This window comes from Centruroides sculpturatus, unplaced genomic scaffold (assembly GCF_000671375.1).
Source record: "Centruroides sculpturatus isolate CEXI.00-Female unplaced genomic scaffold, Cexi_2.0 scaffold711, whole genome shotgun sequence".
NCBI lineage: Eukaryota > Metazoa > Arthropoda > Arachnida > Scorpiones > Buthidae > Centruroides > Centruroides sculpturatus.
Window position 1 is genome coordinate 122,769 of NW_019384941.1, and position 24,497 is coordinate 147,265.

The 24,497-nt window shown below is 30.1% G+C and overlaps 1 protein-coding gene across 3 annotated transcripts; it reads right to left on the reverse strand.

Annotated features, from left to right (window-relative positions):
• Nucleotides 1-36: 36 nt before the first annotated feature.
• Nucleotides 37-23,934, reverse strand: LOC111632126 (tumor protein p63-regulated gene 1-like protein). 3 transcript variants are annotated; one of them, XM_023376493.1, is made up of 6 exons: nucleotides 23,658-23,934; nucleotides 8,049-8,155; nucleotides 7,781-7,872; nucleotides 7,066-7,242; nucleotides 1,239-1,358; nucleotides 37-978 (listed from the first exon to the last, which is right to left on the reverse strand). In XM_023376493.1, exons 1-6 carry the CDS (start codon nucleotides 23,869-23,871, stop codon nucleotides 618-620), a joined length of 1,071 nt encoding a protein of 356 aa, XP_023232261.1. In that variant the 5' UTR covers nucleotides 23,872-23,934; the 3' UTR covers nucleotides 37-617. The 3 variants fall into 3 exon arrangements, with proteins under 3 accessions (XP_023232261.1, XP_023232260.1, XP_023232262.1); XM_023376492.1 differs by having other exon boundaries at nucleotides 8,043-8,155; XM_023376494.1 differs by lacking the exon at nucleotides 1,239-1,358 and having other exon boundaries at nucleotides 8,043-8,155; nucleotides 23,658-23,933.
• Between the last annotated feature and the right edge of the window lie 563 nt (nucleotides 23,935-24,497).

Below are 24,497 nucleotides of genomic sequence, written 5' to 3' on the forward strand. Positions count from 1 at the left end.
TATTTATAAAGTTTTTAGTTACTTCTCGACAACGGATTACTCTGATAATCAATCATTTATTAAGTCCTTAGTTGCAAACATTAAAAAAAAAAAAGAAATCCATATATACAACAAATTAACCGATTATTCTTGTTATAATCACAATAAAAAATAAACGTGATTTATACCGTTACATCCAGTTAAAATAATCGTACATGGAAATCGAACGACCATACCACACCGAACTGCAAGCGAAAGGGTGACAGGCCTGCAACGTCTGGTGGTTATGCATATAATTTACCAAAAATACAATAAAAAATAATTATGTACACCTCAATTTCGCTTAACAAGATTGCATGATGTATATATATTATGTATATAGTTGTTCATAAATGCCCGTACATCTTATAAAACTGACTGGAACTTACATAGTCGACCTGCAATTTGTACTGTAACTTTGAAAAATCGAGACTAGAATGTCAAAAAATCTATGGTCGAAATTAAGCAAAAAGCATTACTGATTTGGCAAATGGAACATTTAACTGGTGTTGTTTATATTTATATATATTAAATATATCACAGGAATGTTGGGATTAAAAATAACGACAAATGCATGAACATGTATTTCGTGAGCCGGGCTAGAAGCTGACCTTCCCGCGCGCCTTGAAGAAACCTAGGTCGTTGGCATTGTGAAATGCGGAGGCTATGCCGGCGTAGTTCTCTACCACAACCGGCTGGTACTGGATCTCACACCGTCTCGACGAGGGCGGAACGTTGGGAGGAAGGGCCGCCGGATCCATCTGCTCCACGGCCTGGACCAGGTGGCGGGAGAAGTCTTCAATGTCGTAGCTCGTCTTCTGGCGACTCTGGTGTTTGGCCAGGGGATGAGAGGTGTAGGTGATCCACGGGATCTCTCGGCACCAGGGGTTCCAGTTTTTTAAGAAAGGCAATGGTTGCTCCACGTTCCACATGCACTTGACTCCGATCTGATTTCTTGTGCTAACGGAGTGAAAAATTAAGATTCAGTATTTCGTCAACCATATGAACCATTACAAAAATCCGTTCGATTCCGGCACAGTTACAATCTTACTAAGCAAAAATTAGTTAGTTGTCCAGCTTCCCAGTTAACAAAAGCAGAACAACAGCATGCAACCACAGTCTATTGTCAAATTTCTTAAAAAGGTAACAACACAACATGCTTCCACTGACAGAGGAGAGAGAGAGAGAGACAGAGAGATCACCTATATATAAAACTGCACCTGTTTTCAGTATTTGTGTCGCTCTGGTTCTGGACCTGGGCTGACCGAGAGTTTGGATTCGTCTGTCGTAATTTGGGAACGACCCATTCCTTTATGAAACCGACAGCTCCGTTGAGCTTCCTAGTTTTGAATAAATAAAGTAAGCAGAGCGGGCAAAACAAACAAAAAACAAATAAGACTGCAAGATTTAAAAAAAACAAAAAAAAATGCAAGAAAAAAAATTAAAAAACTGTAGAAAACAACAAAACAAAATTTTGGCAGCAGATCAAACTGTCAAACAGGTAAGCAGAATATCAGAGAATTGAGTGTATGTAAGTTCTGCAATATTAACAGTAGTGGAAACATCATATTGAAGTGGAAATAAATATATTGTCTATTAATTATTGGAGTGCATAATTGAAAAGCCAGAATTTTTAACAAATAAAAACAGATATTTAATGCAACAATTTTGGAAGTGTCAAAACCAGAATCACAATTATGACATGGTGTTTTTGAACTTTCAATTAAAAAAAGTAAATGTAATAGTAATTCTTTAGAAATTGATACACATACCTTCTTTCCCCAACCTATTATTATAACCACATTTAATAATAATTGTTAAAACAACAAAAAGAAGCATATTTATAAAGTTCAATTATTGATAAGCTCAAAATTATATTCAATATGAGTAAGAAGCAAATTTTTTAGTTTAGAGTGTGATTTTAATATTGAAATAGCTATAAAAAGTAATTAATCATTTATTAGGTTACTTTGAGTTATTTTGCAACTAAAGTCCCCTCGGTAAACTTTCTGTTACTGTGAGTTGAAACATCACAAGAATTGAAAAAAGAAATGAGCAAACCAGAAGAGTATAAGATATCAGAATAGAAAATGGAAAGTGGAGAGGGACAAGACATTTTGGAATGTGCAAAAAAGAGGGAAAACAAACTGTTTTCTGAGTGTAACAAATTTTACGAAGTCTTTTTTTTTTAATATGTTGGTAGTTAGTGTAACTGTCTAGTAGGAATGGGGCATAAGTGACTGGAAATTAAAAATATTCAACCTGTCCACTACAGAATAAAATGTTGACTGATCACGCAATATTTTGTATAAAATTTTGTACTCCCGAGTGCAAAATGAAACCGTTGGATGGCCATTAACCAACAATAAAACTAACAATATTGCAAAATACAAAATAAAGATCATCACTTTTGATCCTTTACGATCACTGCTTGCTAATTCCCACATGGCTTGAGATTTATTAATATGAAAGTTCTGAAATGAATTTCAACATTTCTTTCAGATGACATGACATATTTGACACACATTATCATCAGTACTTTATGAGAACGAACATAATTTAAAAAGGTATTTTGTTTACAGTTCAAAAAAAAGTATATCTTGGAAGTGTCCACAAGAGTAATAAAATTATCACAAGGAGAAAAAGCAAGGACAATTCTAGGATTAAAAGAGTGCGCAAGAATTAATTTGAGACATTTGATGTATTGTCAAATAACAGCACCAAAAACTCATTACAAAAAGTAACTACCCAAAAAATAAAATCTATTGATGACAAGATTGAAGTATTTTAAAATCAAACTGTCAAATTTGCTATGCAAATAATAGAAAATTCTAAGAGTTAAAAATACTGTTCGTCAATACAGACTAAAGTATTCTATCCAGAACAAATTTTACATTGGACATCTCTACTGATCCGGACACTTTAGTATCTCGCAAAAGAAATGTCCGATGCAAAATTTATTCAGATTTGGCTGCTATTACCTGCAAAATGGGATTAAATTTTACAAATACGAGCAGAAACAAAACTAAAAAAAAATTCCAAATTGGTCACTTAAACGCAGAATGAAAATTTTCATAATTCAACATTGTGGCACTAAATATACGCATAAAGCTTATTAAAAAAATCTTGTTGAATAATGTTGATAGATTTATTAAAAAACTTAATTGATTTTTTTTATACTATACAAAAATATTTTATGAAACATCCAATTTTGACTAGTTAAAAACAAAATTTATACTTTTTTTGCATAGTTAATACATTATTTTAATACACAAGAAGACATAAGGAACATTAATCCAGAATTCCACCAGATTGTTACTGGACAATTCCAGATTGTTGGGTGCCAGATTAACAAATTATTTTAATTACATTTGTTTGTTGCAGACCCTTTAAAGCACTGAAGTTTTGTGCTTTTATGGCTGTATTCCATAAGCTGAGTTGAGTAAATGTTAAAGCTAAAGCTAGAGTTTGCAAGAAATTGCCATTCACAAAATCAAGTAACCCTAACAGATTCAGTTTAAACCATCAATCTTCTTGAGTAAGAGTTCAGTTAAAACCTAGAGTTAACACTTGCACAATAGCACTCTTGTTTTAAAATGGTAACCTAAAGTAGCAAAGATGAGTAAACTTTAGAATATTTGAAGTATTTTCAATACTTTCACCATCAATGTCATGATTTCTGTATATCAAAGATTAAAATCATTTCTTCTCTCCCCATTAAACAATTGAGTGAAGATGAATTTATTTCTCAATACCAAATAAAAAGGGACACACGTAGTAAGGTATTTATTAGGTCAATTTGATGAAAAACTTCAACAAAATTCAAGAAAAAACTTATGACACCTCTAGCACAAATGTTTATAGCTTTGCTCATGCTTTACCTACTAATTCTAGTAGTAATTCTTTCTCAAATTGTTGAAATTATAATGTGTGTTAATATCCATTTGTGTTTCTGCCATTTTGTATATATGTTTTCTTGCAACCAATCAAGACTTTGCTTACAAAAGAAGACTTATTTAAAAATAATTCACCATTTATCACACCGGAATTACTAAAAAATTTTACACACCTGAACCATTTACGGTGTGATCATGCGAAAGATAGGTAAATGTTTTCGAACCCCTTATGGGCTCTGCTTCAGGTTCCAATCAGTTTCTATAAGGACGTTCGATATCCGTTAGAAGTAGAAATATGTTCGATCATGTCATTTGATCATAATTTTTTGAAGACTTATTTAATCTCAAATGCAGGATTGTTTTATAACATTAAATCTAGAGTAGCAACACCAGAGTTATGTTTTTATCTGAATATGAAACGTGGATAACTCTTAATCTGACTCAGAGTTAGATTTAAACTGGAGTTCATCAACACTCCATTTAGCTCAGTTTACAGAATATGGCCATTAAGCAACCTGAAACAAAATTTCATTTTGCCTTAGATAGATAAATCAACATTAAAAAATTGTTAAAAGAAATTTATTGAAAATTAATATTTGAATATTTTGACTAGAAGTTCTCTCTTTCTAGAATCAAAACAAAAGAACCGAATTGAGAACCACTAGAAGTAGCTAATGTGATAAAATTCCATAGTGGACGCGTCAATACAAATTTCACATTCTTTCCATAAAATACCTGTTTAGTTTCATTAAAATTTTTCATGATTAAGATTTCATAATATGAATTTATTGTCCTAGGGTATTTATTGTCCATACTAATTTAGTATGAAAATAAGGTTTTGAACTTCCTTGTAACCAATCAAAAAATTTGACACATTTTCAGGCAACACAGAAGCTCAAGTCAATAAATAAATTGATTTCACAAACTGGAATTTCATTTAAACAAAATCAATGTTTAAATAAAAAAAAGGACAGTCTGCAGAAATTTTTCTTTATTGATATAGTGATATGGCTCATTTATAATAAATTTAAAATTAAATAATATATATATATTAAAACAGGAGACTAGACTAATTGAACAAAATTATGCTAATTTGCATAAAGTAAAAATTAAATTTTAATTGAATTAAAATATTAGCTTTGTATATGTAAACTTTTTATATTCAAATTCTATCCATTTCAGAAGTACAAAGTGTAAATACAAAAATTCAGTTTTAATAATGTGCAATGTTATTAGCAGCTTTGGAACCTCTCCGAAGGGCAATTCCCATTAAAATCTGCCAGTCAAACAACAAAGGTTCTAAACTGTCACAAACTAGAAATGTTATCTGATGTATATGCCCACTGAATATTTCCGATTTATTATAGATAAAAACACTACTTTGGGTATTACCATTATTCAGGATGGGCACAGAAACTGATTTGCTTCACAAAATCAAACTAAACCGAAGTTTTTGTTGGAATGTACCGATAAGCAAATAATACTGGTGTTCAACTAATGGCCCAAAAAAATCAATTCTATTTGAACCAGAATCCCCAACAGCAATGTCAAGCACCCCGTGGAAATGATCTGGCTGGAAACAAAATTCCAAAATTAAAAATAACAGCCATCATGGTTGCTGAAATTGCATGGTGTGATCATGGCTTAACAGACATACTCTTACACTTTTAAATATTCACAAAAAAATAAATAAATTGCATCATTGTTTACTGCATTAACAAATGGATGTCTCAATGGACACATTCTAAACTTTTTTTCATTCATTCAAATATGTAATTTTTAAAACATCAAGAAGTGACTAGAGGAAGATTTCTCAAATCATGGGTTGCAATTGCAATCCCTTTGGGGTTATGAAAAATTTGATAACAGTAAAATTTTGTTCAGTATATTTATGGAAAGCTGCATTTTTGGCATTGACGATTATAAAATCAAAATGTCTGACAATTCTGAAAAACACTGAAGATGCCCTGCATTCTGCAATAGTATTGAATATTTGATCAAGATTTCATTTTTTATGTAAAAATAAACAAGTGTATCTGTGTCATTAGTATGCAAATTTGCTTTTGTCTTTAATAAATGGTAAAATAATATGCATATCAAAGAACCAATTTGGAATAAATTGTTTTATGATTTATCTGTAAGAGATTTTATATACCTACATAAACGGGTCATGTAATATTCTTCTCGGGAAAAAGCGAATCACAAATAGAAAAAGTTGAAGTCTTGGACTAGATCTATATCCTTTTCACAAAACAAAACTTGTTTCTCAATTACACAAATACTAATTAAAGTGGGCTAGTTTTCACTTTTAACTTTTGTCTCTATTCTAGGAAAACAAAAATTTACAGAAGTAAAACAACCGGAATGTACAAATAAAATCAAGTTAAACCTGTACACAAAATGAGAAAAATTTAATTAATCTGTGTTATATAAGGGTTTAGAATTTCTTAAAATTATATTTTTAAAAGTAGTGAGTCTTTAATGCGATAATGCTCTAGAAACAAAAGAGAAATAGCTTAAAACAAGAATTTTCATACGTTTTCAGAATATAATTCACAGATTAGTGGTGGTGTGTATGTTATACTTTGAATTAAATTCTCAAGAAATGAAGACGACCAACTAGAGAGGTACAATCAATTTCTGAACATTAATGTTTATATATATATATAAAGTTTTTAATATATACTAAAATACATAAGTACCGTATAAATTTAAGGTTTCATATTGAGAATATTTACAGTATATTCTACTACAAATGAAGATAAGAACAAAATTGTAGTCATTGTACATATCCTTCACAGCTGAAGGAACAATTAAAAATAGAGGCATCATTCCTTGTTTTTGTATGATCTACCAAAAGTTACTCTCTGCTATGTTTTTTGTTCCTGTATCCACGAAGAATGCAAGACAATTACTTTGAGCTCTTCTTCATTTGTAGTATTTTGTAAATTTTTTGTTCTGGTTTCTTTAGTTTTTGACATTTCAGACTCATTAACTTCTACTCATATTGAAATTACTAATAACTTTGTTATGATAGAATTCTTATAAATATAAATGATTCTGTAGATTATCAAATCGATTTTCACAAACCGAGACGCTTTTGGCAAGTCATTTTGTACTAAGTAATTATGTAAAGTGTACTGTTACTTACGGCATGAGAGAACTTTCTGGATATTTCAGTTCTCCGACAATGATGCGGTCGAACATTGTCAGATGTAGACGACGATAGTCCAGCAAACGCTGGGTGATGAAATCGTATTTCAAATTAATGACGCTGTAGTCTGTCAGGAATATAATTCTCTCTTTTTCTGTATCCCAGTGATCAATCCTAAAATAAAAAAATTTATTTATTCTGTTGGAAGTATGCAATTGGATGATTACCAAAAAATTTATCACATAATGAAACTTTTAAGAGTCTTTCAAATAAATAATTCAATTTCTATCATTACATTTATCAACTAGATTAACTGGAGACGCAAAATCAGTTGAACTCAATAAATTTACTCTGAGAATTTTTTGTAGTTACAAGACATTTTTGAAATTAAAATGAATTATTTTCTACTTGGCTTTTTTTAAAATCCTGTTATAAATTATAAATAGTTCCTGTTGAATAACGTACAACAAAAACCATACTAATTACTCATAAAAAGTAATGCAATATTTAGTTACATAATTAATCTTACATTACATAATTCAATAGCTGTAATTTGGATCCTGTATCAAAACCCGTACATGTAATAAAATAAATGAAGAAAGTAATAAATTCAATACATTAAACGGTTTTATTATCATTTGGCAACAGTCTTATATTTCTGCACGTAACATTAATTTTATTTAAGTGCTTTAAATACAAATATTAAACTCACTCTGTCAGGAGCCACACTCCACGCAATTCTCCATCCAAGTTTTCCAAGACGACGGGTCGGCACTGATCGGCTGCATTTTCGAGAGCTCCCTCCTGTTGAAAACATTTACTTTTTAAAACTACTGTTATATTTTAAACAGAATTAAAAATAATTAAAAAGGAAATATTCTATAATTTATTTGCAATAATAATAAATTTCATTGGGACAACTTTAAAAAGATCAAGCAACAAAGTCACGTCATACAAACTAGAAGTACTCATACCCTCACCGCAAAGAATTCTCTCACTTCCTCTTCGCTCATGGGTCGCACCGGACGGTGACTGGTTGATCCGGTTCTTTCCGCTTTCATTTTATTGCTGAGATTAGCATTATCGTCTGAAATAATAATTTGTTTGGATAATTTATAAGTTAGTTAAATACATAAACTGACATGACTATTTAAAAGAATTAATTTTTACAAAGTTCTATTGCCAACAAATAATTGTTTCTAATCATTAAGGATTGCATACAGACAGGTGGAAATGGATACAGGTTGTAATTTAAATTGCCTTCAACTGTACCAGAAATCATATTTTACTTTAATAAAGTCCTGAAATTTGTTATCGATCCTTCCTATATTAATTTGTTTATTATAATAAATAATTTATAACACATTTTATAAACTTGATTACCATCTAATGTTAAGATATTTGATAAAACAAAATGCCAGCAACAAAACACAGATCACGTGGTAGGCAAATATTCAAACCACTGAAGCCTTATCACATAATGCTAAAACATACTCTTGAAATATATACTGACATTCATATTTATTTTTTTTATATCCTATGTAATCATAATAAATTAAAAATTTGATATTAAATACTTCTTTTGGTCTAGTTATATATCTGGAAGGTGACCACAAATGTGAATTTTTCTTTTAAAAACAGGCAATGAATGTAAATGACTAAAGTTTATCAGTGATTGATCCCAATAAGAATATTGTACTCATTCATCCTTCGTGATTAATAACTTATTAAAATAGCTTGACGGAATCTAAAATTAACATTCTGTACATATCTAGGCTAAGAATTGAACAACATACAGCCATTCTTGGAGTTAAATCAAATGATAAATACATCCCAGAATATGAGCTCGATATCCACCTGGTGCAGAAAATAATCTGTGTACCCACCACCTTGTTTTTGAATCCATAGACACATGATTTTTGCAATGAATATTATTTGGTAATAAAACAAAAGCCTTCTATAAATTTGTGTCACATCAATCTTGCCTTTTTGGTTTGGATTACATGACAAACCCAAATGGCAAGATGGAAGCTGGGTAAAGATTTGGTAGAGATCAGCAAGGCACCACAAAAAATAGTAAAAAAATATGAACATGAAATCAACCAACAGAATTTTCATTATTTATCAATTAGAATCTTATATATACTGTATATGTATTTCATTTAAACTTTTCTGAAAATTAAAACGAGTTTTTTCAAAAAAATTGTGTGTAACCATCATTAAGTTTATTTAAATTGATTTCAGATTTTAAGAATTAGTGAGCTCTAATGGAACACTTCCTTTCAGGGGTATTTCTTTGCAAGGTATTTAATAAATTTTGATTGTATGGAATCAAGGAGTGTGATCAAAGTTTTAAAAGGTGCCCCGATAGCAAAAATTTGAACTAAATTATTATGCTGACTAGTACGCTAAAAAAAATTATTAAAGAATAACTAGCAAAGAAACCAGAAATTTCCTAGACAAAAAGAAAATAATAAAAGTTTGTTATTAATTTAAAGCTTGCAAGAGTAATGCCAGGCATCTCTGCAAGATCACAGGAAAAAAAAGCTGGGACAATACAACTCTTAATAAAGCCCTAAGAGTAATAATTTAAATACTTATCATTATGGATAAAAAACCCTTACTGGGATTTTAAAGCTTTAAAATTCCTGCAAGAAAAATTCATTATATATATATATATATATATATATATATATGAATGTCAAAGGAAAAAGTAAAGTCCAAAAATATAATCCGTACACACATTCTAAACGAAATTAAATATCTTAAATTTAAGAATGCTATATCACATGATTCATAGATATATCATATCTACATTTTTTTCCTTCTTAAAATGTGTAATGCAACTTTGCATCATAAATCATCTAGGGTTTGAAATTATACAGATTATGTACACCTGTGTGTCAGAGTATCTGTATAATTTTATGAACATTGATTCAATCTGTCTGGTATGCAAGAAATTTTATTCTAGAACTATTTGCTTATATCTGCACGCACATTTATTGTCTTTTTTTTTTGGGTTGATATTTTTTATTCTAACACAAATTTCCATTTTTAAAATAAAACAATGTAATAAATAAAAATTGGATTTAGAGATGTTTATATATTTATTTATGGTTAATTCCATTCAAACAATCTGCCAAATTAACATTAACTTAACTATATAGTAGTCCGACAATTCAGTGTCTTGTTTGGTCTGAATTAAACAATAGTAGTAGTGTATTTTAGACTACTGCTAATTAATTTTAATATTTACTTCTAAAAATCTTTTTATATTTTTAAATTTTTGATACATTTTCTGCCTTCCTATTGCTTAATTATGGGACGTGAATTAAAAACTGACTGACTATTTTCAAGAAGCTTTAGAAAATATATTTCATGTCCTTAAAAAGAAATGGAAGGAAAAACAACACACTTCCTGATTACAAGACTAAATACAAACTTTGGAATCTTCCAGTTTTATGATACAGAAAGGATAAATTTGGAAGATCAAAACAGGAAGTTGACCTTCATTTTGTAGTTGTTCTCCACTTAAAAATATATGAAACTGCTAAACTACAAAATGAACATTGACTGTCATGTGATCTTATGATCCTGCAGCATGAAAGGGCTCAAAATTTTGCATTTGTCTTGGTTTTTACTGTTACATTAATTTTGTTTTGGGTATTATGTTTTTGAAAGTTTAGCCATATTCATATTGAGTAACTACAAATTTTATAATAGATTTTCTGTATTGATTTATTTGTAGAGTTTGATGATATATTTAAACTTTAATTGTTTTGTTAACTCTGACCTATGTATAATCATTTTTGATGCTTTTAGTTCAATAATATAATTTTTAATATGCTACTAATTTCACAAAACATGCAAAGAGTTTGACTTAAAAGGTAGGCAGTTGAGCCACCATTTTGTGCTAAGATTATTAGTTAAAAAATAACTAATTTAGAAAATTATTTAATTAAAATTCAACAGGGAAGAGAACTCAAATTCACATTTGCTTACCTTTGCTTATTGTGCAGATGGTCCAGATAGACCAGATAGCATAGCTTATAACACTTCTAACATTTATAGATCTATATTAAATTAGGTCATATAACCATAGGCTAATTAATCACTGTGCCATCAGAATACATTGATGGGGAGTTTGACCTAAAAGCAATTCCAAACTAAATAATGAGCTAAATCTTATCTTAAAAATTATGTGTTATCATAGCTGAGAGAGATTATCATCATGTTTATATTCACACCTAAAATGTGCAATATTCTTTTGCAGAAATTAATTTTAAATTAAAGTGCTGTAATAATAGTGTAAAATAAAGTGTTTAAATTAAAGTATTGATTGTCATGGTTGTAACATCTTAAGACAAAAGAATGACCGAACTGCCGCTGACCATTACAGAAAGAAGTCATCCTTTTGTACCCACTCACTCCCACCTTTGGATAGTGATTTAAAACAGTGCAGATGCAGTTGTTTGTTTTCAAGACAGCTTTAGGACACTTTCAAATGTTTAAACTGAAACATGATATAAATGGCAGATATCATTTTATTATTACTTAGTGTTAAAAAAATTTGCAATTTTATTTATAAATAAACTGTAGTGAAAATGTAATTAATTATTCTGTAAAATATTTTAAAATAAATTATCTGAAAACATAATAATATAACTTGAAAATTTACATAATGTAGTTAAACGCTATACAAATATTTTATGTCGAAAGTAAAGTATTCTAATGCGGATTCACAGTAGATTCCTACCTTACAACTAGTTTAGTTTATCAGCATATCATTATGGTGGACATTTCAATATTCAATTTTTTTATAGACAGTGAACTGTTACAATATGTCATAGATCATGTGGCGAGACTGCATGATAAACACATCAACTAGTGTTGCAAATTCAATATAATTGCAGTTTGCAGCAAAACAATACTTTATATTTGACTATTTAAGAAATTAATCTTATTCAAGATTATTTGTCTTGACTCAAAATGAAATTTGTATTTGAATGTGATATTTTCTGATAAATGGTAAAATCGACTATTATTTTACAAAACAAATTGCTAAAATCTTTAATATATTTTTATTTTGTCATCCGTGTAATCAGATAATACAGTAGTAGTTAAATGAGTGATGAATAACCTTTTCTGCATACTTTCAGTGGGCTGCATGCACTTTTATTTACAGAGTTGTAGGCTTTAAGCCTGTTGTGTGTCAACTTACTCCATAACTGCCAATATACTAGGTACTAAAATAATATTTGCTAATGATATGCAAACTAGTAATATATGATTTATTCTTATCTTTTCATTGGTCAAGTTTAATTTGAATGTTCTTTATCGTGAAATATCAGCTTATTTACGGTTGTATAATAGCATTTAGTAGAAAACAGGAAAGTAAAATAATAATGTCTGGGAATGTTCATTGCTGAATAAAATAATAGCCCTCGACAATTTCAGTTTGCTTGCAAAACCAAAGTTTTATTTTTAAAATCCACATAAAAAAAAATTACAAAACATTTAACTTAAAATTTATAAAAATAATTGATATATATTTAATGTACAATCTAACTGGTTCATGGTAATCCTTCACTACATAAGCCATCATAAAGCCAATTTTTCATGGGTCTGACGTTTCCAACTGAGATTCCATTCCAAGAAATAAATTCCAAATATCATGCAAAACAGATCAATGAAAAATACAGTACTTAACTACAAGATAATATAAACCTTGTAAAATTTACCAGTAAGTAGGACTGTAAAGTGAGGATCCATCATATTCATTTTCAATGAATAGTGTTTTTGGATAATGAATAGCAATTTAAAAAAAATTTTTGCTGGATATTATTAACAGATTTGAAATGACTTAGTAGTTGCAAAGACAACTTTTCCAGATTCCAGTTAAAGGGAGGAAACCAAATTTAATATATACAAAAATGTCAATACAGTCGTCCCCCCTATAAACACTTGATAATTCCATTTTATATGAATTCCATGTTGTACGAGTCACTTAGATTTTACAAATACATGAGCCGTTCGCAGCCCAGCACACGTATTTGTAAAATCTAAGTGACTCGTACAACATGAAATTCATATAAAAACGGAATTATCAACAGTGTTATGGGGGGGTCTACTATAATACACAGGGAAAAATTAAACATTATATAATACACAGGGAAAAATTAAAGTTTAAAGTTACTACATTATTTCAAATGTTGCAACAAAAAACTGAAAATAATGCTTCAAAACACTTGTCCAAATTAAATCTCACTTTGGCTTTTAAACAGTGTTTAGAGTTACTTAATGATTAATAACTTCATTTTCTTTTAAAGTCTGTAGTTAATTTAGTAACAGTCTTATTGAAAAGTTTACTATGAGACAATGCTTGTTGTTAGTCAAAAGTAATTGCGACTGTTGGAACACCACACATCAGATGATCAAAATGAACGTAGAACTCACAATGGAGTTTGACAATGCCGCGAGTCAGACTTGGTGACACCACATGCCAGTGGTGCAACATGCACAGCTGGCTCACATCATTACTAAGTGACTCACAGTATCAACAAACTTCTTTTCTTGCCACTTCTACATCATTCGATCACCCAGTACAATTTCCGGGGCTGGATGATTTACATCTAAAATATTTGTGTGATAGCTACTTCAATTCCTTCTGAAATTTCAAAAAGCTGGCCGATTATCAACAAGTGTAAAAAAATTACGCTTTTGGAATATTTTTGAGATATTTTATTCCCATTTTGAAGTTTAATTAAATATATTAATTCAATTTCTCTTCCTGCTACTAATATATTTTTTCCAATCTAAATTCAAAATATAGAATAATATTAAACACAAAAATATACTATATCAAATGATATAACTTTTTATTTATTTCCATAACTAAATCACAGAAACAACTAACATTCAAATAGCAAAGTGGTCAAGCTACTCAAAAACATTTGTCATTTTTGGGAATAAAAATATTATATTGTTGATTTAGTAATAAGACTAATATGTGGTAATTTTGTATTATGTGAAATTTTAAACTGTTTGGGGAGAAGTTCACAAGGGCTCTTGCTTGAATTTCCCCAATATTTAGTGCTTAATAAAAATTTCACCCAAGATATGACACATGATCTTCCATCTCTCCATCTAGTTATGTACTCCAAAATTTAATAGCATAGCACCAATGCCAGTTACATAGCAGTTATATAGCTATATAATGCCACTTATATAGCTAAACTTCACTTTTTCATCTTTACCCATCCTGAGATATTAAATGAAATAAATGTCAACACACATCCATGGAATTTTTCCCCAGCATTTTTTTTTGTTTTACTTTTTTGGGTTCAGGTTCGGTCTCAAAATGTCAAGATTTGAAAAAATCTAGTGTCAAATTTGACATAATTACAACGCTTTCCTATGTTATAACAGCTGGGAAAGTAAAATGAGTTAAACCATAAAAATTTGTTAATGTTCAGAAAAATATAAAGTTTTTGATGATTTTTAAAATTTATCTAGTCATACCATATGTATTTTTAAAATATAATACTCTTATGTTGGTAAGAAGAAAATATAAAAAAAAATGTTTTAGTTAATGTCGTCACATCAATACTTTTAAATGCAGTATAATTTAAATTATATTTTAATGATTTTGGTTGTTTTAACGACTTTCTTCAAGGAAGATGATTATTGGAGTAAGAACGTAAATTCTTACTCTAATAATATTGAAAAGAAAGAACATAATTTCACAAATTCAAATGCACACGTTGAAATGTGTTATTAAATAGAACTAAAATAAAACTCAATATATACAGATAAATAAATCTTATAATCATTATGTATCATTAATAATGCTTCCCATGCTCTTGATATTGTGTCACAGTCTCTGCAATTGATTGCTTGCCTCATTTGAGTTTCTTTGTAAATCTGACAAGCCTTGGAATGTTTTATCTGTCTCTTCTTATGTATTTTCAGTATTATTTTAGCTTGGTCCCAAGTCACTGAGACAGAGGTGTGATCAGGAAACACACATGCTGCAAGCACTGTATAAGGGTTGGCTTCATTGATGTCTTTATGTTCTTCAATTCTTGCTGCTAGTGATCTATTAGTAGTTCCAATGTAACATAATTCTTGTCTTACCCTGCTGTTTTTTATGGGTATTTTGTGTATCCCAAGTATGTGTTGGGTCAGTGGACCTGTTTATTATTCCAGAATGACTGGTAAACTGTTGGATTTCTTTTGAAGATCATTCTTTCTCATGTTGCTCAATCTATCTTACTTCCTTGTATGTTTTAGCAAGGGGAGCCATGTACGCCATCACAATATATGCTGTTCATGGTTATAGTTTTAACTTAATCATGAAATGACCATGGTATAAATATTGGATTGTACATGTGTTTTCTGAGAATACTTTGGTGATTGCAACTCCTTTCATCATGAGCACAATGTCTAAGAAATGAGCAGAAGTATCACTTTCTTGTTCTAATTCAATAAAAATAGTTTTATAAGTACAGTATAATTTCCATTAATAGCATAACAGCTCAAATCAGTATTCTCTACGTTAGTCCTGGCTCAACCTATATTCTAATTAAACCATGTTTATTCATGACTATACAGGGATTGCTCTGAAAAATCTTTTTAAAAAAATCGCTATCATTTCACCAGTTTTTAATTTTTTTTCACCACTTCAAACCGATAAGATTATCAACACCTGCATTAATTAGTAAGTAAAACTGGTGGCAATAAATAATTTGAAGTCTGGAAAGCAGAAGTAACAAGTTATCTATTTCTATGTGACAGCTTATCATTTTTGAATAATTTTTCAATGAATAATTCAAAGCATATTTGATCACAATGTTTAAACAGTATTTCACATGTTCTGTCATGTCAAAATTTTTATCCTTTCATCTACTGAAAAAAGATCGAAGCAAAAAAATTCACTCCAAAAAATTCCCCAAATTTTCTGTCAGTCGATAAAAATCCCCAATCTAGAAATGCTGGATGGCATTGCATGTAAACTACTTACAATTCTGAACATCACTTCCTACTTTCCTATCTAACTTGCCATGTGATGTTGTCACAATGCTATTTTAATAGCAATTTTAGCACTATGCAGTGCAACTTCAAACTATATTCTATAAGTACAGTTATGAAAGCATCTGTAGTTAGAGAATCTGAGTACTGTATACATTTAGTTTGGAATTATGTTTTCTGGAATCTACAGTCTAAGTATGATTGACAGCTTTTATGCAGTAAGCCAGTAGAAATTTGCATTGATGACAGTTGCAAATAAGGAACCATTACTATCTCAGTGGGATGAACTGAAGATTTGGACTAAATGTTTTTTCCATAAAATAGCTTTCTTCATGTTCTGAAAAACATTTGAACAAAAACATTAAGGAACATTTTCCCCCCCTCTCTAGCTTTTCATGTGGGCACACATTCCTTATGCATTTAATCAGATTTGATTAATTTCATAAAGTTGCATGAAATAGTTTTTTATTTGTTTATTTAAAATACTTTTGCTTTTCTTAAATTTAAAGGTTATGTTTGTATGAATAGTTAATCATACCAGTTTTATTATTCTGTGAGAAATACTACAGATTTATAAATAAATTTAAAATTTTATGTAAAAACAAAAAATTTCTTCCGATTTAAATAATCTGAAGCTGTCACCACTTTCCCATAAATTTAAATCAACCAAGAATAAATTACATAAGTCACAACAAGTATTTGATTCGTGCATAAGAATACCAATTATTGAATTTCTGTATGTATGTATATATATATATTCATTAAGGAAGTTGCAAGATGCATACAATATGGTAAAGATGTACAGAAAACTTTGTTAAGCCAGATATTAGAAATACATATCTGGTTATTTCATATTCAACAACAAAAACAGTATCTATTCCTTTCATCTTTCCATGATGAATATTACGAATAGCTTGAACAATAAAATTAGCTATTCCAATGAAACAAATCTTTGAAATATAACAATTTTCAAAGCATAAATTAAGAACAGCAAACAAAAAAAATTCTTAAAAAATTCAAACTTTCTGTGAAACAAAATAATATACACACCTATTTTAGTAGTTCCTAATGCAGAAACAGAAATATTAAATTATTAAGTCTTCTATCTTACAGAAAATTGCATCTTAATGTGTAATTTTCTGTACGATAAAAAACTACATTTAATGCAAAGAAATGTTTTGCATTAAAAGTCTCAAATAACACAGAAAATATTTATTCTTAAAAATAGTTGTCAAGACAGACTAAGCATGTTAATTGTTCCAAAATAAATTATTTGATTTTAGGAGAAGAAATGACAAACAATAATATTCTTCAACAAGCTTACTAGAAGTTGTTTTAATAAAAACAATTTAATTTTATTAGTAAAAAGGACAAAATTTAATTCTTTAACCAGACTTCAATTATTACATAGGAACAAGTTCTGAAGATTAATGCAGATGATTTATTATTACATTAATTATTAAGTAATTCCTAGGTAACTGTATAACACTCAACTTTATTGGACTGCAATTTGAAAAAATTGTAAACCTATAAATTCCCACTGTTGTCTGTCCATCTTTCCTTAATCTCGTGAATGGAGTAAGATAGATGAAAGATGAAACCAGATGTGGAAACCTTAGGGGCAGGAGGCCCCAATTAATTATACACAAACTTCTAATGCAAACTGGAAGTCATGTTATTTCAATTAAAAAATTTCCCCTCCTAAAGGTGTTAGTTAGATAACTGGCACAACTCTATTCTTAAAAGGAAAAGTATGATGTACAGGGGCAAGCCACTGGTAATTTGAAGTGGAGAGCACATATTTTTAATTAAATAAATAAAAATTGCAGCCTAGCATTGTGATGACATCACAATAATTTTAAATACAGTGGAATCTCGCTTAACAAGTACCTCACATAACGAGCAAAACAAATTGTAAAAAAATGACTCTTAACAAGTGACAAAAAGAGGGAAAGTCCTGGATTGTGCACATGCTCCATCAGTCTTTGTTTAGCACTTGTCTTGCTAGCATCTCAGTGTTGCTTGTGATCACACATTCCTCCAATCTTGTGTTCAGACATATTACATATAAACATCAACAATCATAGCCCGTTATATAATAAGCATGCCAAACGATGTGCAAAATTCTTGGGGTATGTAAAGGCTAATTAATTTAAATATCAGAAATTAATTAATTTGACAAGAGGTAGGCAGTTATGCTGCCATCTTGTATTAAATTTAATGACCAATTCCAAATTAAATTTTAGAAATGTCTAAAATTAAAAATTAATTATTTATAATTATTAAATTTAATACGAGACCACAACATAACTGCCTACCTCTAGTGAAATTAATTAAATATCAAAAATTTAATTAAAGCCTTTACATAGCCCAAGAATTTGGCATATCATTTGGTGTGTTTATCAGACATTATCTGTGATTTTTTTTGTTTTCTGCAAATCAAATTTGCATTCCAGGTTGATTCATTCCATGCTAGAAGAAAAGATGAAGATGATTCATGCTCCTTAACAATGTATATTGTATAATTTTCTTTAAATAAAAACATATATAAAATATTTGAGTATTTTTTGTGGAATGGAACGCATTATCGTATTTTACATTAATTTATATTGGAAAATGCTTGAAGAGTGTTTCACATTACGAGTAAGATTCTGGAACTAATTATGCTCATTAAGCGAGGTTCCACTGTATTTTTTCTAAAAACTAATTTAAAAAATTTTTAATTTATGAGAAATCAAAATTTCTTGTTTAAAAGTTTTTCATTCATATTACTTCAATGAAATAATTACTTAGTATATTATTAAATATAAATTTTTATATATGTATATAAATTTAGATTATAAACAAAATCTTTTAATAAAGGGCATATGAAACAACAATAAAGACTAACTTCCAATGACATTATCATTTGATATTTATCTTTCAAATAATTGAGTTATACAGTATTTTTAAGTCTAATCTTTACTATAGAATTTTTATTGACTATTTTTATACGAAATTGATGATTACAGGGCTGTGCGGTAGATTTTCTTAGTATGATGCAAATCTTCAAAATGCCGCCTTTTAAATGCCGCTTATGCTACCCTTTAAATGCTGCTTATGCCGTACCCTTATGGTGCCATCTGATGCAGCTGCATCTCTGCATCATAGCACTGCATGGCCCTGGATGATTATTAAATAATTTAATATATGGTACAGTTATAGATTTACCATAAAATCTAAAATTATGTTTTGGACCAATAATCAGATTCACATTGATAGCTGTAGAGCCTATTTGTCAAAATGTAGGAAAACAAAAATTATTCATTTTATACGCGACATTTTATTCCTATGTGCTAACAGCAGAAAAAAGATAATTTTATTTGTCATTTGCTTTTTATGAGTGATTTTTTAAAGAATTTCTTCCAAATTTCTTTTTTCCAGAATTTATCTTGAACTAACAAATCAGAAATATATATCTCATACACACATTACAGAATTAATGAATCAAAATCGTAACTCTAAATTTGTTTATTGATCAATTAATTTGTCAACAATTTTTAGTACTGTACGTCTTATACAGTACTAAAAATTCTATGAACAATTGTGACCTAACACATTACACACAAACCAGTCACCTAGTATAATCTGCAATATGGGAAACAACATCTCGATCAAATAATTTATGATAAATTACGACCTTAATTGGATTCAAATCCAGATCACCTACAGCTTACTGCTGAAAACATCTGACTGATGTTTATTTTATAACTTTAATTCAAATTTTATTCTTTTTAATTTTGGTATCATTCTAGCTCTGAATGAACAATTGGAAATGTATCAGAGCTGTAGACCATGCCCATAAAAGTAAAAGAAGTCAAAGAAACATGGTCTACATGTGACTGTTCGTGCAATAGGCTTAATGGAGTGCCCAGCATGACTCCAATCATGCTCTGGTAGAAGCAATGGCATTTATCATGTTTTATGAGCTTTTAACATCTCTAGTAAAGTGGAAAAAAGTTAATTTTTTAGCAATGTTTTGAGAAATAGTTCTGGATTTCACCTATTAAATCTTACCCAATTTTTTCAAGGTCTTCAAAATTCCATATGCGCTGATTTCATGGATGATGATTATTTTTCACAAAGCACGTAAACAATTGGTTCCTTTCACTTTTTTACTCCTAAAGGCACAGTCTACAGCTCTGATAAGATCCAGCAGTCTTATTCCATACTAGATCTTACCTAAATTTATTCTTTAAGAAATTTAGTTAAAATAAAATAAATATTTCACTTTTCAGTTAAAAACATCTGAATATTCTGCTCATATTTTGATTATGAGGTAAATAACAATCCTTGCAATTATAAATTCAAAAGGATTTCTTTTTAGTTAATTAAAGTATAATGAGAGTAAATCACAAAACATTAAACATCAAAAGAAAATGTATTAAAAATAGAATCACTTATGATAAAAAATAAACAAATATAATGAGTGCTAGGGATATATCCCTTATTAAAATGTAACTCTACTACATTTTGTTAAATTAGAAAAAAGTACATACAGTCAACCCCCTATAACGTGGGTTCATATAATGCAGATTCGTATATTGCGACAAAAATATTGCAACTGTATTCGTATAAAGACGCTAAAAGAGACTCGTAAAATGCAGTAAAACGTCATCCACGACTTGTGTTGTGACAGGATTGGTTGAATCTGGACCAATAGTGGACAAGCAGCCGAACTACTTACACGCTATGGCGAGTTTAGTCAGGTAAGTTGAGTTTACTATTGTCTGTACAGTATATAAATTAGGTACTATAAGTCTAATACACTACTGTAATTTTGTACATTTCTTGTGAAAAAAACATTTCTTATTCAATGACCATAAAAATTATTTCTATTAATGATGTCTCCAAAGTTCAACAAATTTTTTGCAGGAAAATAACTTATCAGAAACGCGCCCGCTGTTTAGTGCGCTGCTCCATGACGAAAGCAAGCTTAAGCAATGGCATCGTCGAACAGTGCACATTCAGTAAGTAATCCTACAATTTTTTGTTTATAGCATAGTTTATACGGATTATTCCCAAAAAATCATACATGTTTTGGAAATGTTGAGTCAAATTAGTCTAAAATCGATTAATTTTATGAAAGAAAACCTTTCAAACAGCTGTAAACTGCATACGTGCCGAGCTGTGATTGGCTCATATATTTAAGGATTCCTACAACGTGAAATTCTTATAAAATGGAACATATCTACTGCATTATAGGGGGGGGGTCGACTGTATCTAATTTTATTATTATTTCAAAAACTAAACACGCAAATAAAAGTACTCTGCACAAATTAAACAGAAATTAATAAATTAATTAAGTATAAATGAGGAGTGATGAACCTATGGCATGCATGTCCAAAGTGGCACATGAGGAATAGTCTGGCACGTAACATGTCACATGATTTTAATTTATCATCTTTCTTTTTCAATCATCCTTTTGGTTTATCACCCAATCATCCTTTTTTACATTTATTTTAATTAAAGCATATTCATTTAATTTCTTTAAATGTTGTTATTCAAAGTCTAAAACTTTGGGACATATACACATCTTTAAAGCTAAGTATGCTTACTATATGGCATGTGGACTCAAAAAGGTTCACCATCCCTGGTTAGATAATACTCCAAATATAAATTAAAGTTAATTATGAATATACAGTAATACCTCAACTTACACTACCCCAACTTATGCAAACACAGTTACGCGATTTTCAAACCTTGTCGATTCGTCTTTTGTTTGAGCGCCACGCAACTCTTGATTACTCACTCCCCCCACACTATTGTTCGGCTTACATGTTTGGACATGTTGCATGGAATCGACATATAACTACAATTTATTTTGTGTTATTTATTTCTGTGTTTGTTATATCTACAGAGACTTGAGAGACTNAATATATAATACATAAGTTTTATTAAAAGAAAAGTGTTTGGAATTTAAATACAGTAAAAACCTTGATAATCCAACAGTTTGCTTAGTTTGACACTAGTCAACTTGGGTATTACTGACACTGTTGCCAAGTCATAAACAAGTTCACTACTAGTTCCCACTAAACATGGCATATCATCGAACTCAAGCATAAACACTCGAGCTTAGACCAGATATTAAAAACAGTTAGGCTCGTCATCTTTGGGGCCATCCATAAATGATGTCCACATCATATGGGAGGGAGGGGGTTACGACAAGTCAGATAAGAAGGGCAGAGCTTCAGTAGACACCTGTTCATTTTATTATATTTATTTCAAAATTAATTGCCATTTAATTGAAATTATATATTTTTACAATTTTTAGCTTATCAGCAGCAAACGTTTTTTAAAACTGTTTTACATAATATTGCAGAGGCATAACCTCTAATAAAAGGTTGTCTCTGCACAAGAAGCGCTTTGGTTCCTGGCAATCAAACATGACGGAAGGAAATTGAAGACGTTTTAGTTTCTTCTGTATTTTATATTATTTCTCATACATTTTATTTCTATTTACGGTACCTATCATTCATAAAACAATAAAGGTTTTAAGAGGGTTTGACTTTTGTCAGACCTCCAAAGAGGGGAGGAGGTTACAGAAACTCAGACAAACCGGGAGAAGAGGGTGGAGGGGAAGTGAAAATTTCAAGAAAAATGTAGACATAATTTATGAACTGTCCCTTAGCTGCTCGAAAAGAAGTTATAGTATTTTAAAATAATATTGTATAAATATAAAAATCGATCATCCAGAATTTCTCATTGAAAACACCACATCTCCCACGACTATCGTTAAGGGAAAAGTATGATGTACAAGGGCAATTCACTACTAATTTGAGGTGAAAAGCATATATTTTAAATTAAACAGAAAAATACTGTATCAACTACTTTAGTGGAAATCCTCCAACTCGACAACATTGTTTACAGACAACCGAAGCAGGATAGCCAAGCAGTTGAGGTGGCAGCCTACCGCTTCGGGGGACCCGGGACAGAATCCGGATGGATCGAATAATCCCCAGGAATTTTTTGGGGGTGGTCCATCTGGATATGTTGGGCCCCATCCCTCACCCAAACCCTTGAAAAAAAAAAAAAAAAGCCCTGTTAGTGCCCCAGGGCCCCCTTTTCTTTTAGGGCAGAAAAAAAAGTTTAAAAAAAGCAGAAGACAACCAAAAAATTATCTTAAAAAACCAACAACTGTGTATATGCATTTCGACCACACAATGCACTAATATCTCGCAAACAAACAAATGCTTTTCTGCATCGACATCTCCTTACTTCGATAATCCGGCACTATTCCATATACGTCGGACTAACGAGTTTGCACAATACTTGTCAATCTAACAATAATTTTACTGCCAAGAACAGGGCAAATTAATACTTTAAATGAATTCGAGTGCAATCTCGTGTGTGAACCGCAAACCAAACCGAAATTTGTATTATTAATCTTTAAATATTGACTGGCGAAGTTATGCCGCAATCGACGTCATTGAATTAAACCTTTAATATAATGATATTTATGGCGCTCCCGATAGATTTACAAGCCTAAATATTGTCGTTTAGGCGAATTTCGCACTTACCATTTTTGCTTCTCAGCATGGAATCGGATGCACTCGGACTGATGGTCCCTTGACTGTTCTCGTTCGGTGACAACATCGGAGTTTCCGCATCCTGAGATAAAGAAAGAGTCGCTCCACGAAATTCCGCTTCGGAATAATCGTCCAATCGTTCTACGTTTGCACAATTCGTTTTGTTTTCGTTCGAATTCAACTTAACGTCTCGAAAGTCGGCCATCTTGTTTCTGTCCGTTTGAATTCTACCGACGTTAAATATTTACGTCTGTTACGTAAATCTGTCAAATATATTTTTAAAAAATATCTTCTATATATAATTTCTAATGGAAAAAAAATTATAAATTTTTTAAATAAAATTATTCCTATTAGTTTTATTTATTTATTTATTATTATTAAGTGACGTCGTTTTAAATTTACAGACGATATTTTTATTTGATTTAAATATTTAAATGTTTTTTTCGGGGGGGTCGAGAATTATGAGTTAAATCGTAATAAATTTATTTATACGTTAATATTGTTATTAATATTGCTTTTATTGCCATAAAAATTTATTAATTGTTGTTATGATTTATATTCCTATTAAATGTATGGCGTCGTAGTTAGCTTATAAAGTAATTGTGTGTTGTTATTTCGTCTTCCGAGTATTATTGTAAATTATAAAGAAAAATAATTAAAATTTGATGTAAAATATTTTATAAAGAAAAATTTATTATGTAGCGCGTTATAAACGATATTTGTAGAGAATGGACGCATTGCATGTTAGAACGATATATAGTCGAATAAGCGAGCCAATGACACGGTTTGTTTCAAATAAAACGGACTATGTCATTGGCTTGCCTGTCCAAC

Coding starts and splice junctions, on each gene's coding strand:
- LOC111632126 (XM_023376492.1), bottom strand. CDS start 23,871: ATGGCCGACTTTCGAGACGTTAAGTTGAATTCGAACGAAAACAAAACG. Junction 8,156..23,657: donor CATGCTGAGAAGCAAAAATG/GTAAGTGCGAAA, acceptor TTATTATTTCAG/ACGATAATGCTAATCTCAGC. Junction 7,873..8,042: donor GAGAATTCTTTGCGGTGAGG/GTATGAGTACTT, acceptor TGTTTTCAACAG/GAGGGAGCTCTCGAAAATGC.